General features: G+C 48.9%; 1 protein-coding gene and 1 pseudogene across 1 annotated transcript; one reads left to right on the top strand and one right to left on the bottom strand.

Moving 5' to 3' along the window:
- The first annotated feature begins 386 nt into the window (after positions 1-386).
- CLDN19 (claudin 19) lies at positions 387-5,364 on the top strand. Its single transcript, XM_012748457.2, has 5 exons — positions 387-756; positions 1,951-2,115; positions 2,215-2,299; positions 4,279-4,431; positions 5,234-5,364. Exons 1-5 carry the CDS (start codon positions 534-536, stop codon positions 5,280-5,282), a joined length of 675 nt encoding a protein of 224 aa, XP_012603911.1. The 5' UTR covers positions 387-533; the 3' UTR covers positions 5,283-5,364.
- An 8,747-nt stretch (positions 5,365-14,111) lies between these two features.
- Positions 14,112-15,795, bottom strand: LOC105862264 (uncharacterized; annotated as a pseudogene).
- Between the last annotated feature and the right edge of the window lie 3,781 nt (positions 15,796-19,576).

Here is a 19,576-nt window from a genome sequence, read left to right as displayed (position 1 = left end):
CAGAAGACAGAAAACCCCAAGGGTCAGATCAGCATTGCAAGAGCAAAGTCCATCATCCCAGGGCTGGTGCTTTGGGTAGGGATTAAAGAATTTTAGGGCACTTGAATCAGCTCCTAAAGGTGTTTCCCTGGGTGGGAAGGCCCTGAGGGGAGCTGGGTCACTCTCCCAGCCCCTTCCTTCTACATCCCCGGGGAGGTGGGGGCGGGGCAGGGATACCCACCTGGGCCACGGCCCCGCCCCCCACCCCCAGGGGGCTGGGCAGGAGCTTTGCTGGGGACCCTGCTCTGGCTTAGGCGGCTGCTGTGGGCGGGCCCTGGCCTTTTCCAGCCCCTGGGCCTCCCCTTGCATTCTGGAGTCCAGAGCCACTGCCTTTGCTGCTGCCGCTGCTGCCACCACCTCTCCTTCTCTGCCTCTGACCCTCCCTCTGACTGCTCCCCCACCCAGCCGCTCCTCCCACCTGGCCATGACCGCAGCACCCCCTGGGACACCGGCCCAGCTCTGAGCCCTGGGACCCTCGTCTCCTCCCCTGGGCCATGGCCAACTCAGGCCTCCAGCTCCTGGGCTACTTCCTGGCCCTGGGTGGCTGGGTGGGCATCATCGCCAGCACGGCCCTGCCGCAGTGGAAGCAGTCCTCCTACGCGGGCGACGCCATCATCACTGCTGTGGGCCTCTATGAAGGGCTCTGGATGTCCTGCGCCTCCCAGAGCACCGGCCAGGTGCAGTGCAAGCTCTACGACTCGCTGCTCGCCCTGGACGGTAGGCCCCTGGCTGGTCGGGGGGAGGTGGCATGTGGGGATGGGGTGGCGGGCTCTGGAGCAAGCTTTCCCCCCAGTCTGCCGTCAGCACTGGGCTCCATGCCCCAGCCCCAACTACCACCCTGTGCACACCAGGAGTCCAGGCCAGCCTGCTGCCCCTCGGGAGGCAGGGGCTTTAGCGTCTGGCAGCTGTGGGTCCACATCCCGGCTCTATAACCTTGAGCCAGTCACCAACCCTCTTTGCACTGGGATGTCCTCATCTGTAAAGGGGGATACTTATACCTGTGCCGGGATGTGAGAGGGTGGAATGAGATCAGTGCCTGGCACACGGGAAGGCTCAGTTAAGACCCTTCCCTCCACATCCCCTCACACCCAGTACACGGACACACACGCAGGCGTAAGTGCAGGCACACGGTGCGCGCCCATGCACACAAACACACATGCACGTACACGCACGGTGCTTCGGCTCGAGGTCCCCCGCTTCCTGGAGTGTGGAGTTGAGCCTGACAGGCCAGGCACCCCCCAAGCTTTAACCCTGGGGCAGGGGCGACCCAAGGCCAAGGCCCCCCACGGGCAGCCTGAGCAGAGCTGCCATCAGCCGGCCCCACTGCACCGGTCCTGGCAGGCTGTCCAGCCACCCTAAGGGCCCCAGGTCTCCTGAGTGCCCCCTGGGGCCCCAGACTGACCCGTGCACCCACGGAGAGGCAGGCTCCCGGCTGCCATGGTGACTCCCAGGGCACAGGAGAAGGTGACCAGAGTCCAAATGGCTGGTGGGGAGAGGTCACTGCGGGGGACCAGGCAGGGCCGAGCTCAAACACTCTCAGCCCTTCCTTTTGCGCAACCTGCAAGGCCCTGGGAGGCGCTGCCCTCAGCTGCTCGGGAGGGCGGGCCAAGCGCAAGGGGCTGTTGGGGCCAGAACTCAGCAGAACAGCAAATTCAAACTAACCTGTCACCATGCACCACCCAGAAGAGTGGCAAGGGGAGTGGAAAACAGCATTACTGGTGAAGGGAAGGGCAGCACAACACCCCCACGCCCTGTCCTTACGTCCTGCTGTCACCCCCACTATTCCATACCTGGCGGCAGATGATCAGGCCTCCAGACCAACTCCTGCTCCCGCCACTCCCAAGCCAGGCTCCTCCCACTGGGCCCCTGCCCACTTCCCCCAGCCCTGCTCAGTGCCACCCACTGCCCCAGGTCACATCCAGTCGGCGCGAGCCCTAATGGTGGTGGCTGTGCTGCTGGGCTTCGTGGCCATGGTCCTAAGCGTCGTGGGCATGAAGTGCACGCGGGTCGGAGACAGCAACCCCATCGCCAAAGGCCGTGTGGCCATCTCCGGGGGCGCCCTCTTCCTCCTGGCCGGTGAGTGCCCCTGACTCCACCGTCTTGGCCATGGCAGGCAGACCCCGCCCTGGTGGCAGGGGCCAGAGCAGAGCTGAGCACTCCCTGCTTTGTCCTCAGGCCTCTGCACTTTGACTGCTGTCTCCTGGTACGCCACCCTGGTAACCCAGGAGTTCTTCAACCCGAGCACACCTGTGAATGCCAGGTGAGTGCCTGGGCTTGAGCTTCCTGCGTCACCTCCTCTGGGGCCACTTGCCTTTGTCCAAGTCACTTTGGAGGGGGACACAGGGGATGGGGCCCACCTGCTGTCTGAGAAGCTCTGGAAGAGGAAGCCAGGAAGGATGCGGCCAGGCCCTCCGCAGGGGCAGGAGACATGTGGAGGGCACCCAGGAGCAGCCAGGACTCTGCAAAGAGCTAAGGTGCCCTGGCTCTGGGCTTAAGTCCCAGCTCTGCACCTACTGACTGTGTGACCTGAGCAAGTTACTCAATCTTTCTGTGCCTGGTTTCTTCCCCTGTAAAATGGAGCTAGAACCTGAGGACGAGCTCACACATGGTTACAAGGGTTCAGCAGAAAGTTGCAGATGAGGGACCTGCCCAGTGCCTGGCCCCTGGGGAGTGCTGGGTGAACCTGAGCAGGTGGCTTCCTGCAGGAGACAGTAGTGGAGACTAGAGAATGGGGCCTTGCAGCCACAGAAGACTTTGTTCCTCACCCGGGGGTGGCAGGCAGGGCCGTCCCCATGGCTGTAGGAGGAGGGGGAGGCCAGTAGGCAGCAGTTGCAAAGGTCTGAGCAGAGGGCTGGGACCACGGAGGGAGCTCTAGAAAGCAGGTTCAGAGACATTCAGCAGCCAGAATGGTCAGGGCTGGTAAGGCCAAGGGTGTGGGGGCCAAAGACGGGGGTCTTGGAAGGGCCTGGGCCCATCCGGCTCCTCCCTCACCTCTCAGCCCAGCCAGCAGCAGAGAATGAGACAGTCTCAACCCCAGACATCCCAGTGGGCTTTGGCCCTGGGGTGGAGAGAGGATGAGCAAGGATGCGTGGGCTGTCACAGTCCGGAAGGCTCCCTGAAGGAGGCAGGGGTATGGAGCAGGGAGGAAAAGGAGACCTGGCGTGAGGCTCGTTCCCTGGGCAGGTGGCTATAGCCACAAAGACGTGCCAAGCAAGGTCTGGCTCAAAGAGGCCAGGGTGGGACTCCGCCCTTCATCCCTCCAACAGTCCCCAGCCCTCCTGGGCTGCCAGGCGCTGTGCTGGGCCCTGGGGACACGGATGAATCGCATGCTCTGTCTGCCCTGCAGGTGCTCCCCAGGGGGCAGGGAGCACAGAGGGGGTGGGTGTCAAGGCAAGCCCCCACAGGAGGTGGCATTGAACTGAGCCCTGAAGGCAAGGAAGGAACTGGGAGGTGTGAGGGGCAGGGCATGTGCCCCAGGAGGGGGTGCCTGATAGAGGCAGGGAGACCCAGGAAGGGGCTGGGCTGGCCAGCAGGGCCTGGGTGTGCAGAGCCCAGAGTGCCTGGCGGAGGGGTCTGGCCTTCTCCAGAGGGTAGCAGGGAGCAGCCCTGGCTGGGTGTTCCTGGAGGAAGGATGCACAGATGTCGCCTCCATCATGGCCTCTCTGGCCCGCCCATGCCCCCTCCGCTGGCCGGAGGAGGAAATGAGCCCAGGATTGCTCGGGCAGGGCCTGGAGACCAAGCCTCCCGCCTCCAGGCCCTCCCTGGGCCTGGGTCACCCTGTGTGGTGCTGATAGGCTAGGCTGGCAAGGGAGGAAGGTGGCATTCATCCCAGTTTATCCAGAGAGACGGGGAGGCTGGGAGGCCCCAGCCTCCAGGCCCCACACTCTGCCCTTGCGCTGCCAGAGCAGGGGCTGGGGACCCGGCAGCCACACCGAACGCCATTCTCCCTACCCATCCTCCACTCCTTTTTTTTAACTTAATGCAACACAAATTTTTTCTCTTACTGTTCCAGACATCAGAAACCCAAAATGAGTTTTACAGGGCTAACGCTAAGAAGTCTGCAGGGCTGGTTCCTTCTGGAGGCCACACAGGATGGTTCAGTTCCTTGCCTTTCTCGCTTCTAAAGCTCCGTTCCTAGCCCTTGGTGGCTCATGGCCCATTTCTCCACATTTGTATCTTCACATTTCTCTCTGCTTCTGTCATCCCATTGTCTTCTCTTCCCCACCCTGCCCCTTGCAGGTATGAATTCGGCCCGGCCCTGTTTGTGGGCTGGGCCTCGGCCGGCCTGGCCATGCTGGGGGGCTCCTTCCTCTGCTGCACGTGCCCCGAGCCAGAGAGAGTCAACAGCAGCCCGCAGCCCTACCGGCCCGGACCCTCCGCCGCTGCCCGCGAGTACGTCTGAGCGCCACCTGCCGCCAGCCCTCCCGCCCCGCATCCCGCCACCCCCTGCGGCACCCCAGGCAGGGCCAGTAGGGCACACCACGTCCCTGGAGCTCAGTCTGGGGCTCTGAGCAGCGTGTCTTCAACACAAGCGCCACCTGCAATATGAGACCCAGGCCCAGACGCTCAGAGAGAGACTGGCGGCCTGAACCAGACCAGGGGCAGGACCCAGCGCCCCCCACCCATGCACACACAGGTTCAGGTCCTATCACCGTCCTGTCTGCATGGCCTCTGGGGGTCCATGCCTGGGGACAGGCCCTACACACTGGTCCAGCTGCTGGCCCTGTCACCTGCCAGTTTATTTACTCACTGAAAGGCCATGTGGGTGTCTGCTACATGCTGGGCCCTGAGGGTACAGCAGTGACCAAACTGGACCTCAGTGCCAAGGGCCTCGGGGTGGGCAGAGCCCTTCCCCCTCACCAGTCCCTCAGGCCCCTCACAGCAACCCTGTGAAGGAGGCAGAGCTGGGGTGTCGAATGTACACACATTACACACGAGGAAACTGAGGCTCAGCCCTACTTTCTCTGGGTTCAGGCCTCAGCCTCTCCCAGTACGCCCAGTGCTCTTGGACCCCTACACAAATGGCTGGGTTGGTGACACCACCCCTGCCCCCGGGAATGGGCCCCAGGCAGGGCTGTTGTGAGGGCCAAGGTCTGGCCGTGCCAGCCAGACCCCAAGTCTGGGCCTGAACGCACAGCCCCTTCCCCCACCCCCATTCACCCCACTAACCAGCTCTCTCTCTTTTGACTTTCAGACCAGTTGTTAAATTGCCCGCCTCCGCCAAGGGCCCCCTGGGTGTGTAATGTCCAGTCCCCAGCAAGGCTCTGTCCCTCACTGTACGTGGACTGTGTTTTGGTATTTTTTGGAAAGAGAAGTGAACATTCAGCCCCAGTTGTGGTATCATTTGGTCTGTCCTTGGGGTGGCTTGGGTAGGGCCTGGCTCATAGGGGTCAGAGCTGACCACTGGGCTCTTGGGTATAAAGACAGGGAGACGGAGGTCCAGGGTGGGTTACACGGCACATCCAGGCTGAGCAGGAAAGAACTCAAAGCTCCTGCCCCCGCCTGGTGACCACCCTAGCCTGGCCTCAGCTTGGCACCAGGACCTCCATGGTAGGAGGTCCCACCCACCCCGGAGGCCTGGCCCAGCGCTGGTATCGGGGAGCTCAGGGTGTGGAAGGAGGCCCACAGATAACAAGCCCTGCCCCTGGAGCCCTCCTGGGGGATGGACAGTCCCTGGGAGGCCCTCAGGTTCTGGGGATGGGAACCAGGTGAGGGGGACACTGTAGGAGCTCGCCTGCCAAGAGCGGGGAATGAGGGGAGGACGTTAGGACTGTTCTGAGCAGGGTCTGAAGCCCCAGCTCTGCCCCTTGTTTCCTCCTCTCCAGGTCTGCTGTGGTCTCAGCTATGTCCCTGCTCTGAAACCACGATGGGGAGGGAGGGGGCAGCCCATGGCTGTGGCAGGAGCTCCATCCTGCACCCAGAGGTGCAGTCAGAGTTGGACGGGCTTTGGGTCTTGAAGTCCAGGTACCACCCATCACTCCAGTATAGACGGGGGACAATGTAGGGAAAGCAGCCCAGATCAGTCCCAAGATCAGGGTCCTTCACCCCCAGCCAGAGTGTGCCGGCCCCGCCCCTCGTGTGCAGCCCTCTCCCACCCCAATCCCTCTCCCTGGACTCTGAGGCTCCCCCTGGGCACTGCATCTGGAAGGGGCTGTCCATGCCTGTCCCTCGCCCTGCCCTCCATGCACCTTCCTCAGCCAGCCCCACTCTGGCTCCCTCCACCAACTGTCTTGTGAGCACATCTCCCACCAAGTCCCCGTGTCCCAAGGACACAGTTCAGCTTCTCCTTTGAGCTTGACTCAGTGAGGCGAGGTGACCAAAATTAAGTCAGACAAGGTGACGGTCACACACACTGCAACCCGGGGTAGGGATGGGAGGAGAGAAACCAGGGGCAGTTTGCTGCTGGAGGACTGGCCGCCCGGTGCCCGCCTGCAGCTGCTGCACAGCCACCAGGGCACCTCAGGGGCTTGGCTGGCCTCTGGCCAGAGAGGGTGGGACCTGTCCCTAAATAGGTTTCTCAGCGTCCTGCTCCTCGAGTTATGAATGAGAAGGACAAAAGAGTCCCTCTGGGTGCCTGAAGCTACGATGCAGTGATTCTCGACCCTGGACGTTCAAGTCACCTGGCAGGGTGCTGCCCAGGCTCCCCCCAAGACATGCTGACTTAAGTGGTCTGGGTGGCCCTCGCTCCCCGGGGCCGGCAGGGTGTGGGCAGCACTGAGCGCGCCTCTGTGAGGGGTCTGCAGAGGGCGAAAGGAGCCCACGAAAGACAGGCGGCGAGGAAGCCCGTCTCACTCCTGCCGTTCCCGCGCCCAGGCCGCCCTGTGGCAACCCACGTCTTTCCGGTCAGCCCCCCCTTTGCTGAAGCAACACTGAACTTGAATCCTGTCCCACACAGCCCAAAGCGCCCTGCCTAACACAGAGTCTGGAACCTGGGCACTGAGCGTCCCCTTGAGGGATCTGTGAAACGGCGCCGCCGAGCGCGGGGACGGTCCTCCGGGCGGGGCGCTTGGCGACCCTTCCCAGTCGGCCACGAAGCGGCTGGCCAGGAACCTGCGTCGTCTGCTGACCTTCAGAGAATGCCGGGATAGAATGTGCTGGCTACTTCCTGCGGGTTTCAGGGACAGGGGCGACAGCTGGCGGGAACCAGCTCCAGCGTGCTCCTGCCTTGGGGGGAGCCCCCTGCCCTCAGCCAGGGATGGAGGGCCGAGGACCGCACACCTCGCGGAACTGCGCAACCAATGAATACCCCAATTTAAAACGTAGTGAGATCCTGGCAATGGGAAGATGTCTGGGGAAAACGAGAGGAGTTTGAAGCTAAAAGAATTTGGGAAGCCTGATCCCACAGCCTCTCCTAAAGCAACCCCACTTGAATGTCCACACCAAGGTCAGCTGGGCTGCCGGCCAGAGGCAGGGCCAACTTTCCAGGCTGCCGTTTACAGTTCTGGCCTCAAGGCTGAGGGACTGGGCAGAGACCCAAGAAGGTAGGGCTCAGGCTCCAAAGGCGTGATTGTAAAGCTTTGCCATTGTTTATTAGTAAACAGAGTCCCCCGAGAATAAAATTGGCAGGCCATAAAATATGATGTTAGGAGGAATATACCCATGTATTCAGCCCCTAAGGAAAGCTCCAAACCCTAGTAGCATAGCAACGGAAGGTGTTCAGCGACAGGGACTGAGCCCGGGCCACCAGAGGAGCTGACCAGGATAATCATCTATTGTCTGGGAGGAGGTATTAGATGACTTCAAGGAATTATTGCTAATTTTGTGTTACCTGTATTGTGAGTTTTGTGTGATAATGACATTGTTTTTTATTGTTCTTCTCTGGTAGAGAAGAAATCACACTGAAATCTGAAATCATACGATGGATGAGTATGCTTTAAAATAGCAAACACAAAGTTCAGGGGCAGCAAAAGTTTACACCCTCCCTGACTGGGGGAGCAGGGGTGAGATACACACTGCAGACTCCACTACTCACGCCGCAGTCCCCGCCGGCAGCAGTGCTGCACCAGGAGGCTTGTTAGAAATGCAGAGCCGCGGGCCCCACCCCAACCTCGTGACTCAGACGTGGCATTTTAGCAAGATCTTCAGGTGAGCCACACACACATTGCAGACACTGATGTAGGCTAATGAGAGCTGCGTGGTGCTTGTTTCTTTTTTGAGACAGGGACTTGCTCTGTCGCCCTGGCTAGAGTGCTGTGGCATCATCATAGTATCATAGCTTACTGTAACCTCAAACTCCTGGGCTCAAGTGATCCTGCTGCCTTAACCTCCTGAGTAACTGGGACTACAGGTGTATCACCATGATGCCCAGCTAATTTTTTTGTAGATATGGAGTCTTGCTATGTTGTCCAGGCTGGTCTCAAATTCCTGGCCGTAAGCAATCCACCCACCTTGGCCTCCCAAAGTGCTAGTATTGCAGGTGTGAGCCACAGCACCAGGCTGCTTCTCCTTCTTTTTTTTCTTTTTTTTTTTTTTTGGGACAAAGTCTCTGTCACCCTGGGTAGAGTGCAGCGGTATCATTTATAGCTCACTGCAACCTCAGATACCTGGGCTCAAGGAATTCTTTTGCCTCAGCCTCCCTAGTACCTGGGGCTATAGGCACATACCACGACACCTGGATAATTTTTCTGTTTTTAGTAGCGAAGGGGTTCACTCTTGCTCAGGCTGGTCTCAAATTCCTGAGCTCATGTGGTCCTCCCACCTCGGCCTCCCAGAGTGCTGGGATTACAGCCTTGAGCCACCTCGCCCGGCTGCTTCTTTATTTTTTCTTTTTGAGACAGAGTCTCACTCTGTTGCCCGGGCTAGAGTGCCATGGCGTCAGCCTAGCTCACAGCAACCTCAAACTCCTGGGCTCAAGCGATCCTCCTGCCTCAGCCTCCTGAGTAGCTGGGACTACAGGCATGCGCCACCATGCCCGGCTAATTTTTTCTATATATTTTAGTTGCCCAATTAATTTTCTTTCTATTTTTAGTAGAGCCAGGATCTCGCTCTTGCTCAGGCTGGTTTTGAACTCCTGACCTTGAGCGATCCACTCGACTCGGCCTCCCAGAGTGCTAGTGCTTCTCCTTTTTAAAATGAGAATTCTAGTGGAGCTTGTCCTGTTTTCCTCTATCATTTGCATACTAGGTATATTGAAAGTGGTTCACTTCATGATTTTGCCTAGAATTGGCAATTTACGAGGAGCTTAACTAAACCTGATCCGGGCAAAACTTGAAATGAAGACAGACAATACCCAAAGCAGTGCTCTCCAAGTTTTTCTTCTCATGAAACCAAAAAATAATAGTTGGTTCAACTTATGAGATTAGTGCAGGCAGTTTTACTCTGGCCAATCTTCCTGTTGAAAACAATCAAAGTATCAAAGGGCTGACATTTTACTATGGAATCCCCAAGTCAAAGCCTGAGAAGTTTTCCTCTCCTTCTCGGCCACATGGTGGCCCACGAGGTCACCACAAAGCTGAGGGGTCCATGGCTGGCACGGCTGGAGATTCATGACATAGAAAGGGACTGAATGAACCAGCAAATACACTGAAGATAACAGGAGCCAGGCCTGTCACCGTCAGAGAATATTAACAGATTTATAAAGATGGGAAGGGAGAAGACTAGAATAAATCCTGTGGCGTTGGGATTGGAGCTGGGGATATCTGGATGAACTAGTGGCTTTTAATATATGTAGATAAATGTCAGAGTAGATATAGGTAGGGGTGTGTGTGTGTGTGTGTGTGTGTGTGTGTGTGTGTGCACATGTTCTACCCTAGGAAGGCCTAGCAGCAATGATACCCCAGCAGCAATGGGCACACCTAAACCCATATCTTGGTTTCTGAATACCATTCCCCACTGACGGGTACCAGGGCTCCATGCAGAAACGACTGAGTCCAGAATGGGGGTAGGGAACCTACAAAATAAACTTGGAACGCCTTGGTGTTCCAGAAAGTAAGAAACTGCTCAAGGACTGATGGAGACATGTATAAAGATACAGAAGCTAGATTAAAAGTCCTCCCAATGGCTTTATCTGGGACAATTTGAGCATCAAAATAAATAATAACGAATTATTGGATCTTAACTCATTGAATAAAAATAAGAATTTATTAGTCCATACTGATATGAATAATTAAATAAATAAGTTGGGGAGAAGCAAAAGCTCTATGTTATGGTAAAATGACTACATATGAATAACTTATTAACTAACACGCACAAAATAATAACTTTACAGTGGTCAAATATATTAATAGTAGTTGTGTCTTAATCAAGTGGTCAGAGTTACCACCAGTAATCAAAACACGTGTCCCTCACTATAAGAACACAACACAACGTCACTTACATGATATTCCTGCTAAAGGTGTATAACCTGAATTGAATTATGATGAGACTGCAAAATCCAATTGAGGACTATTCTACAAAATAACTGACCAGGACTCTTCAAAGCTGTCAAAGTTATGAAAGACAAGGAAAGACTGAGGAGCTGTTCCAGACTGAGGAGACTGAAGAGATATTACAACTAAGTGCAACGAATGACCCTGGATTAGATTCCAGACATATAAAGGACATTCTTGGGATGACCAGTGAAATGTAAATGGTGTCTGTGGTTAGATGGCAGTATCACATCAAAGTTAATTTCTGAGCTTGATAATTATCCTGTGGTTTTGTAGGACAGTGTCACTGGTATGTATTTTTTTGGTTTTTTTTTTTTTTTTTTTTTTTTAGGAAATACACTCTAAAGTATTAAATGTTGTGACTATTGGTTGCCCAAGTCTGGCAGGATGAGGGAGAGGGGACCTCAGGGAGGGAATAACTGCCAATGGGTATAGAGTATCTTTGCAGGGTTATACAAATGTTCTAAACTTAGATGATTGTGGCAATGGTTTCACACCTCTGTAAATATGCTAAAAGTAATTGCATTGTATACCCATAATATTTAATAGGTGAATTTTATGGTATGTGCATTATATCTCAATAAGGATACTATAAAAAGAAAATAATAATTTTAGTAGGCATAACATCGGGATAGGAAAGAAAAACAAAATGCAAACCTAAATAAATGAAACTATTTAATATGTGATTAAGATGGCATTTCGAACTGGCAGGAGAGAAATTAAGTTACACACTAAAGGATGATGAAAAACCAAACTATCTCAGTGGAATAGGTGTGAAGTGTCATTATGTTCCAACTTATGTTTAAGTGGTCCAGAAAAAAACTCCACTGTGTGTGTGTGTGTGTAGAGACAGATAAGATAGATATATAGATGACAGAGATAGTTGATAGGAATCAAAGGTGACAAATGTTAACAATAGGTGAAGAATATACAAATGTGAATCTAGGTGAAGAATATACAAATGCATATTGTACTATTGTCTTAACTTTTCTGTAGATTTAGAATTTTTCAGAATTAAAAGTGGAGGGTGGGGCCCAGGCATGATGGCTCATGCCTGCACCTAGCACTCTGGGAGGCCAAGGCTGGAGGATTGCTTGAGCTCAGGAGTTCACAACCAGCCTGAGCAAGAGTGAGACCCTGTCTCCACTAAAAATAGAAAAAGTTAGTTGGGCAAGGTGGTGCATGCCTGTAGTCCCAGCTACATGGGAGGCTGAGGCAGGAGGATTGCTTGAGCCCAGGAGTTTGAGGTTTCTGTGAGCTGATGCCAGGCACTCTAGCCCGGGCAACAGAGTGAGACTCTGTCTCAAAAAAAAAATTGGAGTGTGGAAGTGGGATGGGGAGAACCTGCAATGGGTATAATTAACAGCAGATTAAATTAACACCACCTGAAAGGAAGATTACTGAACTAGAACTAGAGGAAAAGGTTGAAAGAAAGTATCAAGACCTCATTGCAGCATCCAAAGGACTAAAATTATGCAAGAAAAATTAAGATAAATAGTGAATAAAGTGAAGTCTAATATATTAATTAAAATCCAGGGCTCTATATGTCTGTGTGTAGATCCAAATCTTCCTTCTACCTGAAGAATTTCTTTTCAAATGCTTATAGCGCAGGTATGCTGGCAATACATTATGTCAGATATTTCCCCCCTGAAAACAAAACAAAACAAAACAAACTCTTCATGTCATCTTCATTTTTGAAAGATATTTTCACTGGCATAAATTTCCTCACCCCTCCTCTCCTTTCAGTACTTTGTAGAAATCATTCTATTGTCTTCTAGCTTACATAGTTTTTGATGAGGAGTCTGCTGTAATTCTTCTTTTGGTTCATTTGTTTCTTTTCTGTCTGGCTGCTTTCAAGATTTTCTTCATCTTTGGTTTTCAGAAATTTGACTATGAAGTGACTAATTGTGTTTTTCTTTGTGTTTATTCTGGTTGGGGTTTTATGAGATTCCTGGATTTTTGGTTTGTTGTCTTTCATTGATTTTAGAAAACCTTTGGCCACTATTTTTTCAAATATTTCTTCTGTCACATTTTCTTATCTTCTTCTGCTACAACAATAATGTACTTGACATTGTCTCACAACTCTTAATTATTCTGTTTTATTTCCCCATGTTTTTCTCTGCTTCAGTTTAGATAATTTCTACTGACCCATCATTAAGTTCACTAATTTATTTCTCTACTGTGTCATCATTTGATAAACATATCAAAGCAATTCTTCATTTCTGGTATCATGTTTTTTTATTTCCATTTGACTCTTCTATAGTTTTATAAAAGAGTCAAATGGAAATAAGATGAAAACTATACAGTAGTATAGTTTTCATCTTATTGCTGAAATTCCGCATCTGGTCCTGCATGATATCCAACTTTTCTACTAGATCCCTTAGCATATTGTACATCATATCTATTAATAAAAATTTAGTTTGGCAGCCCCCACATGTAGGCTATCTCTGGGTGTAGGTCTGTTAACTGCCTGATCTCTTGATGATGAGACACCTTTTTCTTACATTTTTGTGAATTTTGTAACTTTTTAAGGTATTTTGGTCACTTTGTGTAAAAAGAACAGCAGAGACTGTGGAAAATACTATTTGCACCTGGAAATGGTATTCTGTTTTTCTGTCTTCTTTTGTCAGGCCATTAGTTAAGGGGTAAGTTCCTCTAGTCAGTAGTTGAGATAGGTTTGGATTTTGTTCTTGCTATAATTACCTTCATTGCACTACAGACTTCAAATTCCTCAATGGTGGACTGCTGCTCCCTTGTGCTTAGTTTGAGACGTGGAATCCAGAGGGTTTTTCTTAGTGTTTCTGAGGCTCATCATTCAAGGGTCCCTACATGCCTGCCCAACAGAGGGGGCCTCTCTCCAAGTCTTTCCCCTTCCCCAGCAGCAGTTTGCTGTTGTTTGGTTTATGATGCAAGGCCCATGTTTGTGGCAAGGGAGTTTTTTTCACTTCTTCTGCTTCAGTCTCAGTCTTAGGCCCTGTGTACTTGAGCCTCAGGAGTAAGGCTTTCTCTTCTGTATTCCTGCTTATATTCTGGATTTAAAGGGAAAAAAAAGAATAAAAAATATAATGAAAAAAATTATATAAAAAAAAAAGGAGTAAGGCTTTCTCAGGATTCTTGCGCCTTCTTGCATAGAATCTGAACTCTGCATCGTAGTGGTGGTAGGTCTTGGGTGGGAGTGAGTTTCCTGTCCCACCACCAGGCAGCAGACTTTAGTTTTGTATCAGTGCAGGATCCCAGACATGAGTGGGTTTCCTATCTTTTCCCTACTAGCAGGTAGCTTTTGCTTCTATCCTACCTCAAAAGTAGGTAACCTTTGTTTGGGATTGGGGGAGAAGAGGGTTTCCTGCCCTCTCCCCTAGTGGTAAATGGCTTTTGCACTGTGTACTAAACATTCAGCATGTAGGCAGGATCTTCTATCTGTACTCCACTGATAAGGGCTCTCTGAGTTCTCTTGCTCTGCTCCCAATCCTTCTTATGAGTATCCAAAGGGAGTCCACAAAAAAGAGGTGGACAGTGCATATAGACTCCTCTTATAACTGAGCCTCCCAAGAATTCTAAACTGTCATGCTATCCCACAGTCTTTAAATATTAATTAACATTTAAATTGTTTTCTTTTTCTTATTTTTTTCTTTCAACATTTTATTTTTCAGTTTCTGGGATATAAATCAAAATACATTCTTGTTACATATCATTTTAACACATTTGACATTCTTTTTCATACAGGACGACTCAATATATGTACTTATAAAAAACCCATACATCCTTTTTAGAGAGAAACAGTTCATCAAAGAAATACGTGGATACACGGGCTATTGTTTTTCACTATTTTAGAGCACGCCCTCCACCTTAAAATTTAGTCCACTAAAATATATAACTATCCCTCCTATTTCAAAAAAAATTAAACCTCATGGTGGAAAAAACAGAAATATTTGGCATAGGCCTGAGTGAGGCTTGAAAAACAAGTTAGCATGTGTCTCAACTGTACAGGGGAACATTACAGAATCCACTTAGAACCATCTGGCAACACAACTGGCCTGTTGTTACTGGGGTTGTTCTACCCCAGAGGGGGACAGAAGGTGCATGGGAGGGTGCTGAAGATTCACGACAGCCATGGAATTACAGAGTCAACATTAACCCAAATTCAATATAGAATAATATATGATAACAGTAGAACAACCTCAACAGTTACTCAATGCCTGGAAAGAAAGTTGTAAGCTTAGAACAAGTACCCCAGCAGGAACAACAATCAACCTGTTTATAAGACTTTGAAGGTAAGAAAATGTCCTATGTGATAAATGATGTCTTATGCACAAGTACATTAGTTTCCAGGACACTGAGGACAACAATAAAACACACAAGTAACAATAAATCCAAGCTGCTTAACCTTCCACCGTTCTCTTGAGTATTAAACCCAGGCCACCTTTGGCCACTCGCAGGGGTGTCTTTTCTTCTTTATTCTCAATGTAAATACTTGCTCCGTGGGATACCAGCAGTTTTGCTTCTTCCACTCTCTCCTCGTCACAGGCTAAGTGTCCTTGGCTGCTGCCCAGTGCATTGCTGTAGCCTCATAATGGTCCTTAGCATCTGGATTAGCGCCACCTTCCAGCAACATGACAGCAATCTCATGCCTGTTTTTGGAAGCTGCATAATGTAGGGGAGTACGGCCATTTTGATTGACAGCATTCACTTGAGCACCTTTTCCCAGAAGGGCTTTTAAAATCTCATCCCAGGCCGGGCGCTGTGGCTCACGCCTGTAATCCTAGCTCTTGGGAGGCCGAGGCGGGCGGATTGCTCAAGGTCAGGAGTTCAAAACCAGCCTGAGCAAGAGCGAGACCCCGTCTCTACTATAAATAGAAAGAAATTAATTGGCCAACTGATATATATATAAAAAAAATTAGCCGGGCATGGTGGCGCATGCCTGTAGTCCCAGCTACTCGGGAGGCTGAGGCAGGAGGATCGCTTGAGCCCAGGAGTTTGAGGTTGCTGTGAGCTAGGCTGACGCCACGGCACTCACTCTAGCCTGGACAACAAAGTGAGACTCTGTCTCAAAAAAAAAAAAAAAAAAAAAAAAAATCTCATCCCAGCCAGCAGAAGCAGCAATATGAAGTGGAAACCAACCTGCATCATCTTTATCATTCACTGGCACGCCAAGCTGCAACAAGAATTCAACAATTTCTGTATGTCCTGCTGACCATGCCCAATGCAAGGCAGTTCTGCTGTCCTGGTCAGTTCTAGTAGCCAGGGATTTATTGGCCAGGATCCTCTCCTTCAACTACTCTAGCTGCCCGTTGCAGGCCAGATTGCACACCAATAGGTTAGACACACACCCCTCCGTTTCGCTTTCCCAGGATCTCCTGTTTTCTTTTTCATATATCATGGCTGCTGCCATTTCCTCTTGTGTTCTGCCAAAAATGGAATAATTTGTGTGTCTCATCTTTTTCTAGAGGAGCTTGTCACCCTTTGGCATTTGGCTCACCTGGTTGCTTTGCAATCTTGACTCTTTCATGGGATCCTAAAACATTACAATTTTGTAGATTGTTCAGAGTGAGAGCAATGTTCTTTTGCAGTTTCTACATCCTTTTTTCCTTAAAATTCTTTTCTTTTCTTTTTGCTTCCCCATCCATCCCTCTCAGCTTTCTACATCCTAAGCAGATGTGGAACCTTCTCAGAGTCTAATTTTAATTTATGTCTTTACCTCCTGGACCTTAAAATACATTAACTCCACTTTCCCCATCTGAATGCAATGGTTTTGTGGTCATTTGTGGTACATTATAATTTTTATAAAGTTAATATTTATTTATATTTACCCATATATTTATTTATTTCCTCTTTTCATTCATTCTGTATCTCTACTATTTCATATGGAATCATTTTCTTCTGCTCTTTAGTCAACAAGTCTGCTATTTGTTGACTTTCCATTTTTATTTGAAAATGTCTTTTTTCACCTTTATATCAGTGTGCAGAATTCTAGGTTGACGATTATTTTCTTTCATATCACTAAAGATATCATTCCACTGTTTTCAGGCATCCATTATTTCTGTTGAGAGAAATCAAATATCAGCCTAAATGCCATTTATTTAAAAGTAATCTATTTTTCTCCTGGCTGAAGATAAAGTCATTAATAGTTAACTGAGTGTTTTTTTTGGACAATCTCTATCAAATAATTGTGCCTTCAGCTGTGTTTAATCAGCTTTTAAACCTGTCCATTGATTTCCTTTGGGTATTATATTTTTCTGTTCTCAGATTTCCATCTGGTTCATTGGTCTCCAAATACCATTGCGGTCAGAGTTACTGGGGTTTAAGTCTTCAGTGTACGAATGAGGGTTGAGGGGTGGACACAATTCAGCCTATACATCTTCTAAAATGTCCAAGTTTTATTTCCATGAACATAGTGAACATCAGCTGGCTGACATGTTTTTGTATCTGGGGTTCCTGAGAGTCTTTTTCTACTGTGTTTTGTTTTTTGGTTTTTTTCCTGTGGTTTCTGTTTGTGGTGTCTTTTCCCCTTTTGGAACTACTTATCTTTGAATATATACAGGATTTGGTGTTTGAAAAAGTAATTATAGAAATAATTTAGAGCTTAGGATTATATTATTTTCCGTTTATAATATTTTATTTGCTTTAGCTAGATGCCTCAAGGCACTAGCAGTCCAGGATCACTTTTACCTAAGTTCAGGACTTAAGATTTTTGGGTCCCTAGATGACTACAAGGCAGTTTGCAATCCATGTGAGTGTCAGCTTAAATTATTACTATGGTACATTCATTTATTATTATTATTATTATTGCTATTATTTTTACACATGGGTGTCTCCCTATGTTGCCTGAGTTAGTCTTGAACTCCTGGACTCAAGTCATCCTCCTACCTCAGCCTCTAGAGCAGCTGGGAATACAGGTGTGCACCACTGCATCAGGCTTAGAGAAATGCCTATTTAAGTCCTTTGCTCATTTTTAAATTTGTTTGTTTTTGTTTGTTGGTTTTTTAAATTGTTGTTGAGTTTAAGTTCTCTATATATTCTGGATATTAACTACTTATCAAAGATATGGTTTGAAAATATTTTCTTCCATTCTGTGCATTGTCTCTTCACTCTTTTGATAGTATCTTTTGATATACAAAGGTTTTAAATTTTCCTGAAGTACAGTCTCTTTTTTCTTGTTGCCTATGCCTTTAGTGCCATATTCAAAAAATATTTGCCAAATCCAATGTCATGGAGCTTTTGTCCTGTTTTTGTCTAAGAGTTTTATAGTTTTAGGTCTTCCTTTTAAATTTTTCATTCATTTTGTGTTAGTTTTTGTACATATGTAAATAAGGGTCCAACTTTATTCTTTTGCATGTAGATATCAGTTTTCCCAGCACCATTTGTTGAAAGGACTGTTTATTCCTCATTGAATGGTCTTGGTTTGCATGTTGAAAATCACCTGACCATATATTTGAGGGCTTATTTTTGGGATATCTGTTTTATTCTACTGATCTATGTGTCTGTCTTTAAACAAGTACCATACCATTTTGATTACTGTAGCTTTGTAGCAAGTTTTGAAATCAAGAAAAAGAATCTTCCAGTTTTTCTGTTTTTCAAGATTGTTTTAGCATTCAAGGTCTCTTGAGATTCCATATGAATTTTAGGGTGGATTTTTCTGTTTCTGGGAAAAGGACTTTAGGATTTTGATAGGGGTTGTGTTGAATCTATAGATTGCTCTGGGTGGCATTGACATCTTAACAATATTAAGTCTTCTAATCCATGAAATTGGATTGTGTTTCCATTTATTTATGTCTTCTTTAGTTTCTTTCAGCAGTGTTTCATAGTTTGTTTGTTAGTGTGTTTGTTTTAGAGACAGGGTCTCCCTCTGTGTGGCACAATCATAGCTCACTGCAGCCTTCAACTATTGGGCCTAGCTGATCCTTCCACCTCAGCTTCCCAAGTAGCTGCTACTATAGGCATGTGCCACTATGCCTGGCTAATTTTTAAAAAAAATTTGTATAGGTCAGGTGCGGTGGCTCGCGCCTATAATCCTAGCACTCTGGGAGGCAGAGGGAGGTGGATTGCTCAAGCTCAGGAGTTCAAAGCCAGCCTGAGCAAGAACGAGACCCCATCTCTACTAAAAATAGAAAGAAATTAATTGGCCAACTAAAATATATAGAAAAATTAGCCGGGCATGGTGGATGGTGGTGCATGCTTGTAGTCCCAGCTACTCGGGAGGCTGAGGCAGAAGGATTTCTTGAGCCCAGGAGTTTGAGGTTGCTGTGAGCTAGGCTGATGCCACAGCACTCTAGCCCTGGCAACATAGTGAGACTCTGTCTCAAAAAAAAAAAAAAAATTTTTGTAGAGATGGGGTCTCACTATGTTGCCCAGGCTGGTCTGGAACTCCTGGCCTCAAGTGATCCTCCTGCTTCAGCCTCTCAAAGTGCTAGGATTACAGGCGTGAGCCACTGTGCCTAGCCAGTTTTATAGGTTTTTTTTTTTTTTTTGCCTTCTTTTTTCTTTTTCTGAGACAGTGTCTTGCTCTGTTGTCCAGGCTAGAGTGCCATGGCATCAGCCTAGCTCACAGCAACCTCACACTCCTGGGATCATGTGATCCTCTTGATTCAGCCTCCCAAGTAGCTGGGACTACAGGCTTGTTCCACCACATCTGTCTAATTTTTTATATTTTTATTTTTTATTTATGTATTTATTTGAGACAGAGTCTCACTCTGTTGCCCAGGCTAGAGTGCCGTGGCGTCAGCCTACTCACAGCAACCTCAAACTCCTGGGCTCAAGCAATCCTTCTGTCTCAGCCTCCCGAGTAGCTGGGACTACAGGCATGAGCCACCATGCCCAACTAATTTTTTCTATATATTTTTAGTTGGCCAATTAATTTCTTTCTATTTATAGTAGAGACGGGGTCTCGCTCTTGCTCAGGCTGGTTTTGAACTCCTGACCTCGAGCAATCCGCCCACCTCGGCCTCCCAGAGTGCTAGGATTACAGGTGTGGGCCACCGCGCCTGGCCTAATTTTTTTTATTTTTAGTAGAGATGGGGTCTCGCTCTTGCTCAGGCTGGTTTTGAACTCATGACCTCAAGCAATCCTCCTACCTTGGCCTCCCAGAGTGCTAGGATTATAAGTGTTAGCCAACATGCCCAGCCAGTTTTGTAGTTTTTGTTTTACAAGCCTTTCACCTCCTTGGTTAAATTAGT

The sequence above is a fragment of the Microcebus murinus genome, chromosome 2, assembly GCF_040939455.1.
Source record: "Microcebus murinus isolate Inina chromosome 2, M.murinus_Inina_mat1.0, whole genome shotgun sequence".
NCBI classification, from domain to species: Eukaryota; Metazoa; Chordata; class Mammalia; order Primates; family Cheirogaleidae; genus Microcebus; species Microcebus murinus.
Note: the sequence above shows the minus strand (reverse complement) of the source record. Positions and strands in the feature narration are given on the sequence as shown.

What these genes read in the sequence shown, in the direction of transcription:
- CLDN19 (XM_012748457.2), top strand. Translation starts at nt 534, where the DNA reads ATGGCCAACTCAGGCCTCCAGCTCCTGGGCTACTTCCTGGCCCTGGGT. An exon ending in CGCCCTCTTCCTCCTGGCCG is followed by an intron (nt 2,116 to 2,214) that starts GTGAGTGCCCCT and finishes CTTTGTCCTCAG; the next exon opens with GCCTCTGCACTTTGACTGCT. An exon ending in AGCACACCTGTGAATGCCAG is followed by an intron (nt 2,300 to 4,278) that starts GTGAGTGCCTGG and finishes TGCCCCTTGCAG; the next exon opens with GTATGAATTCGGCCCGGCCC.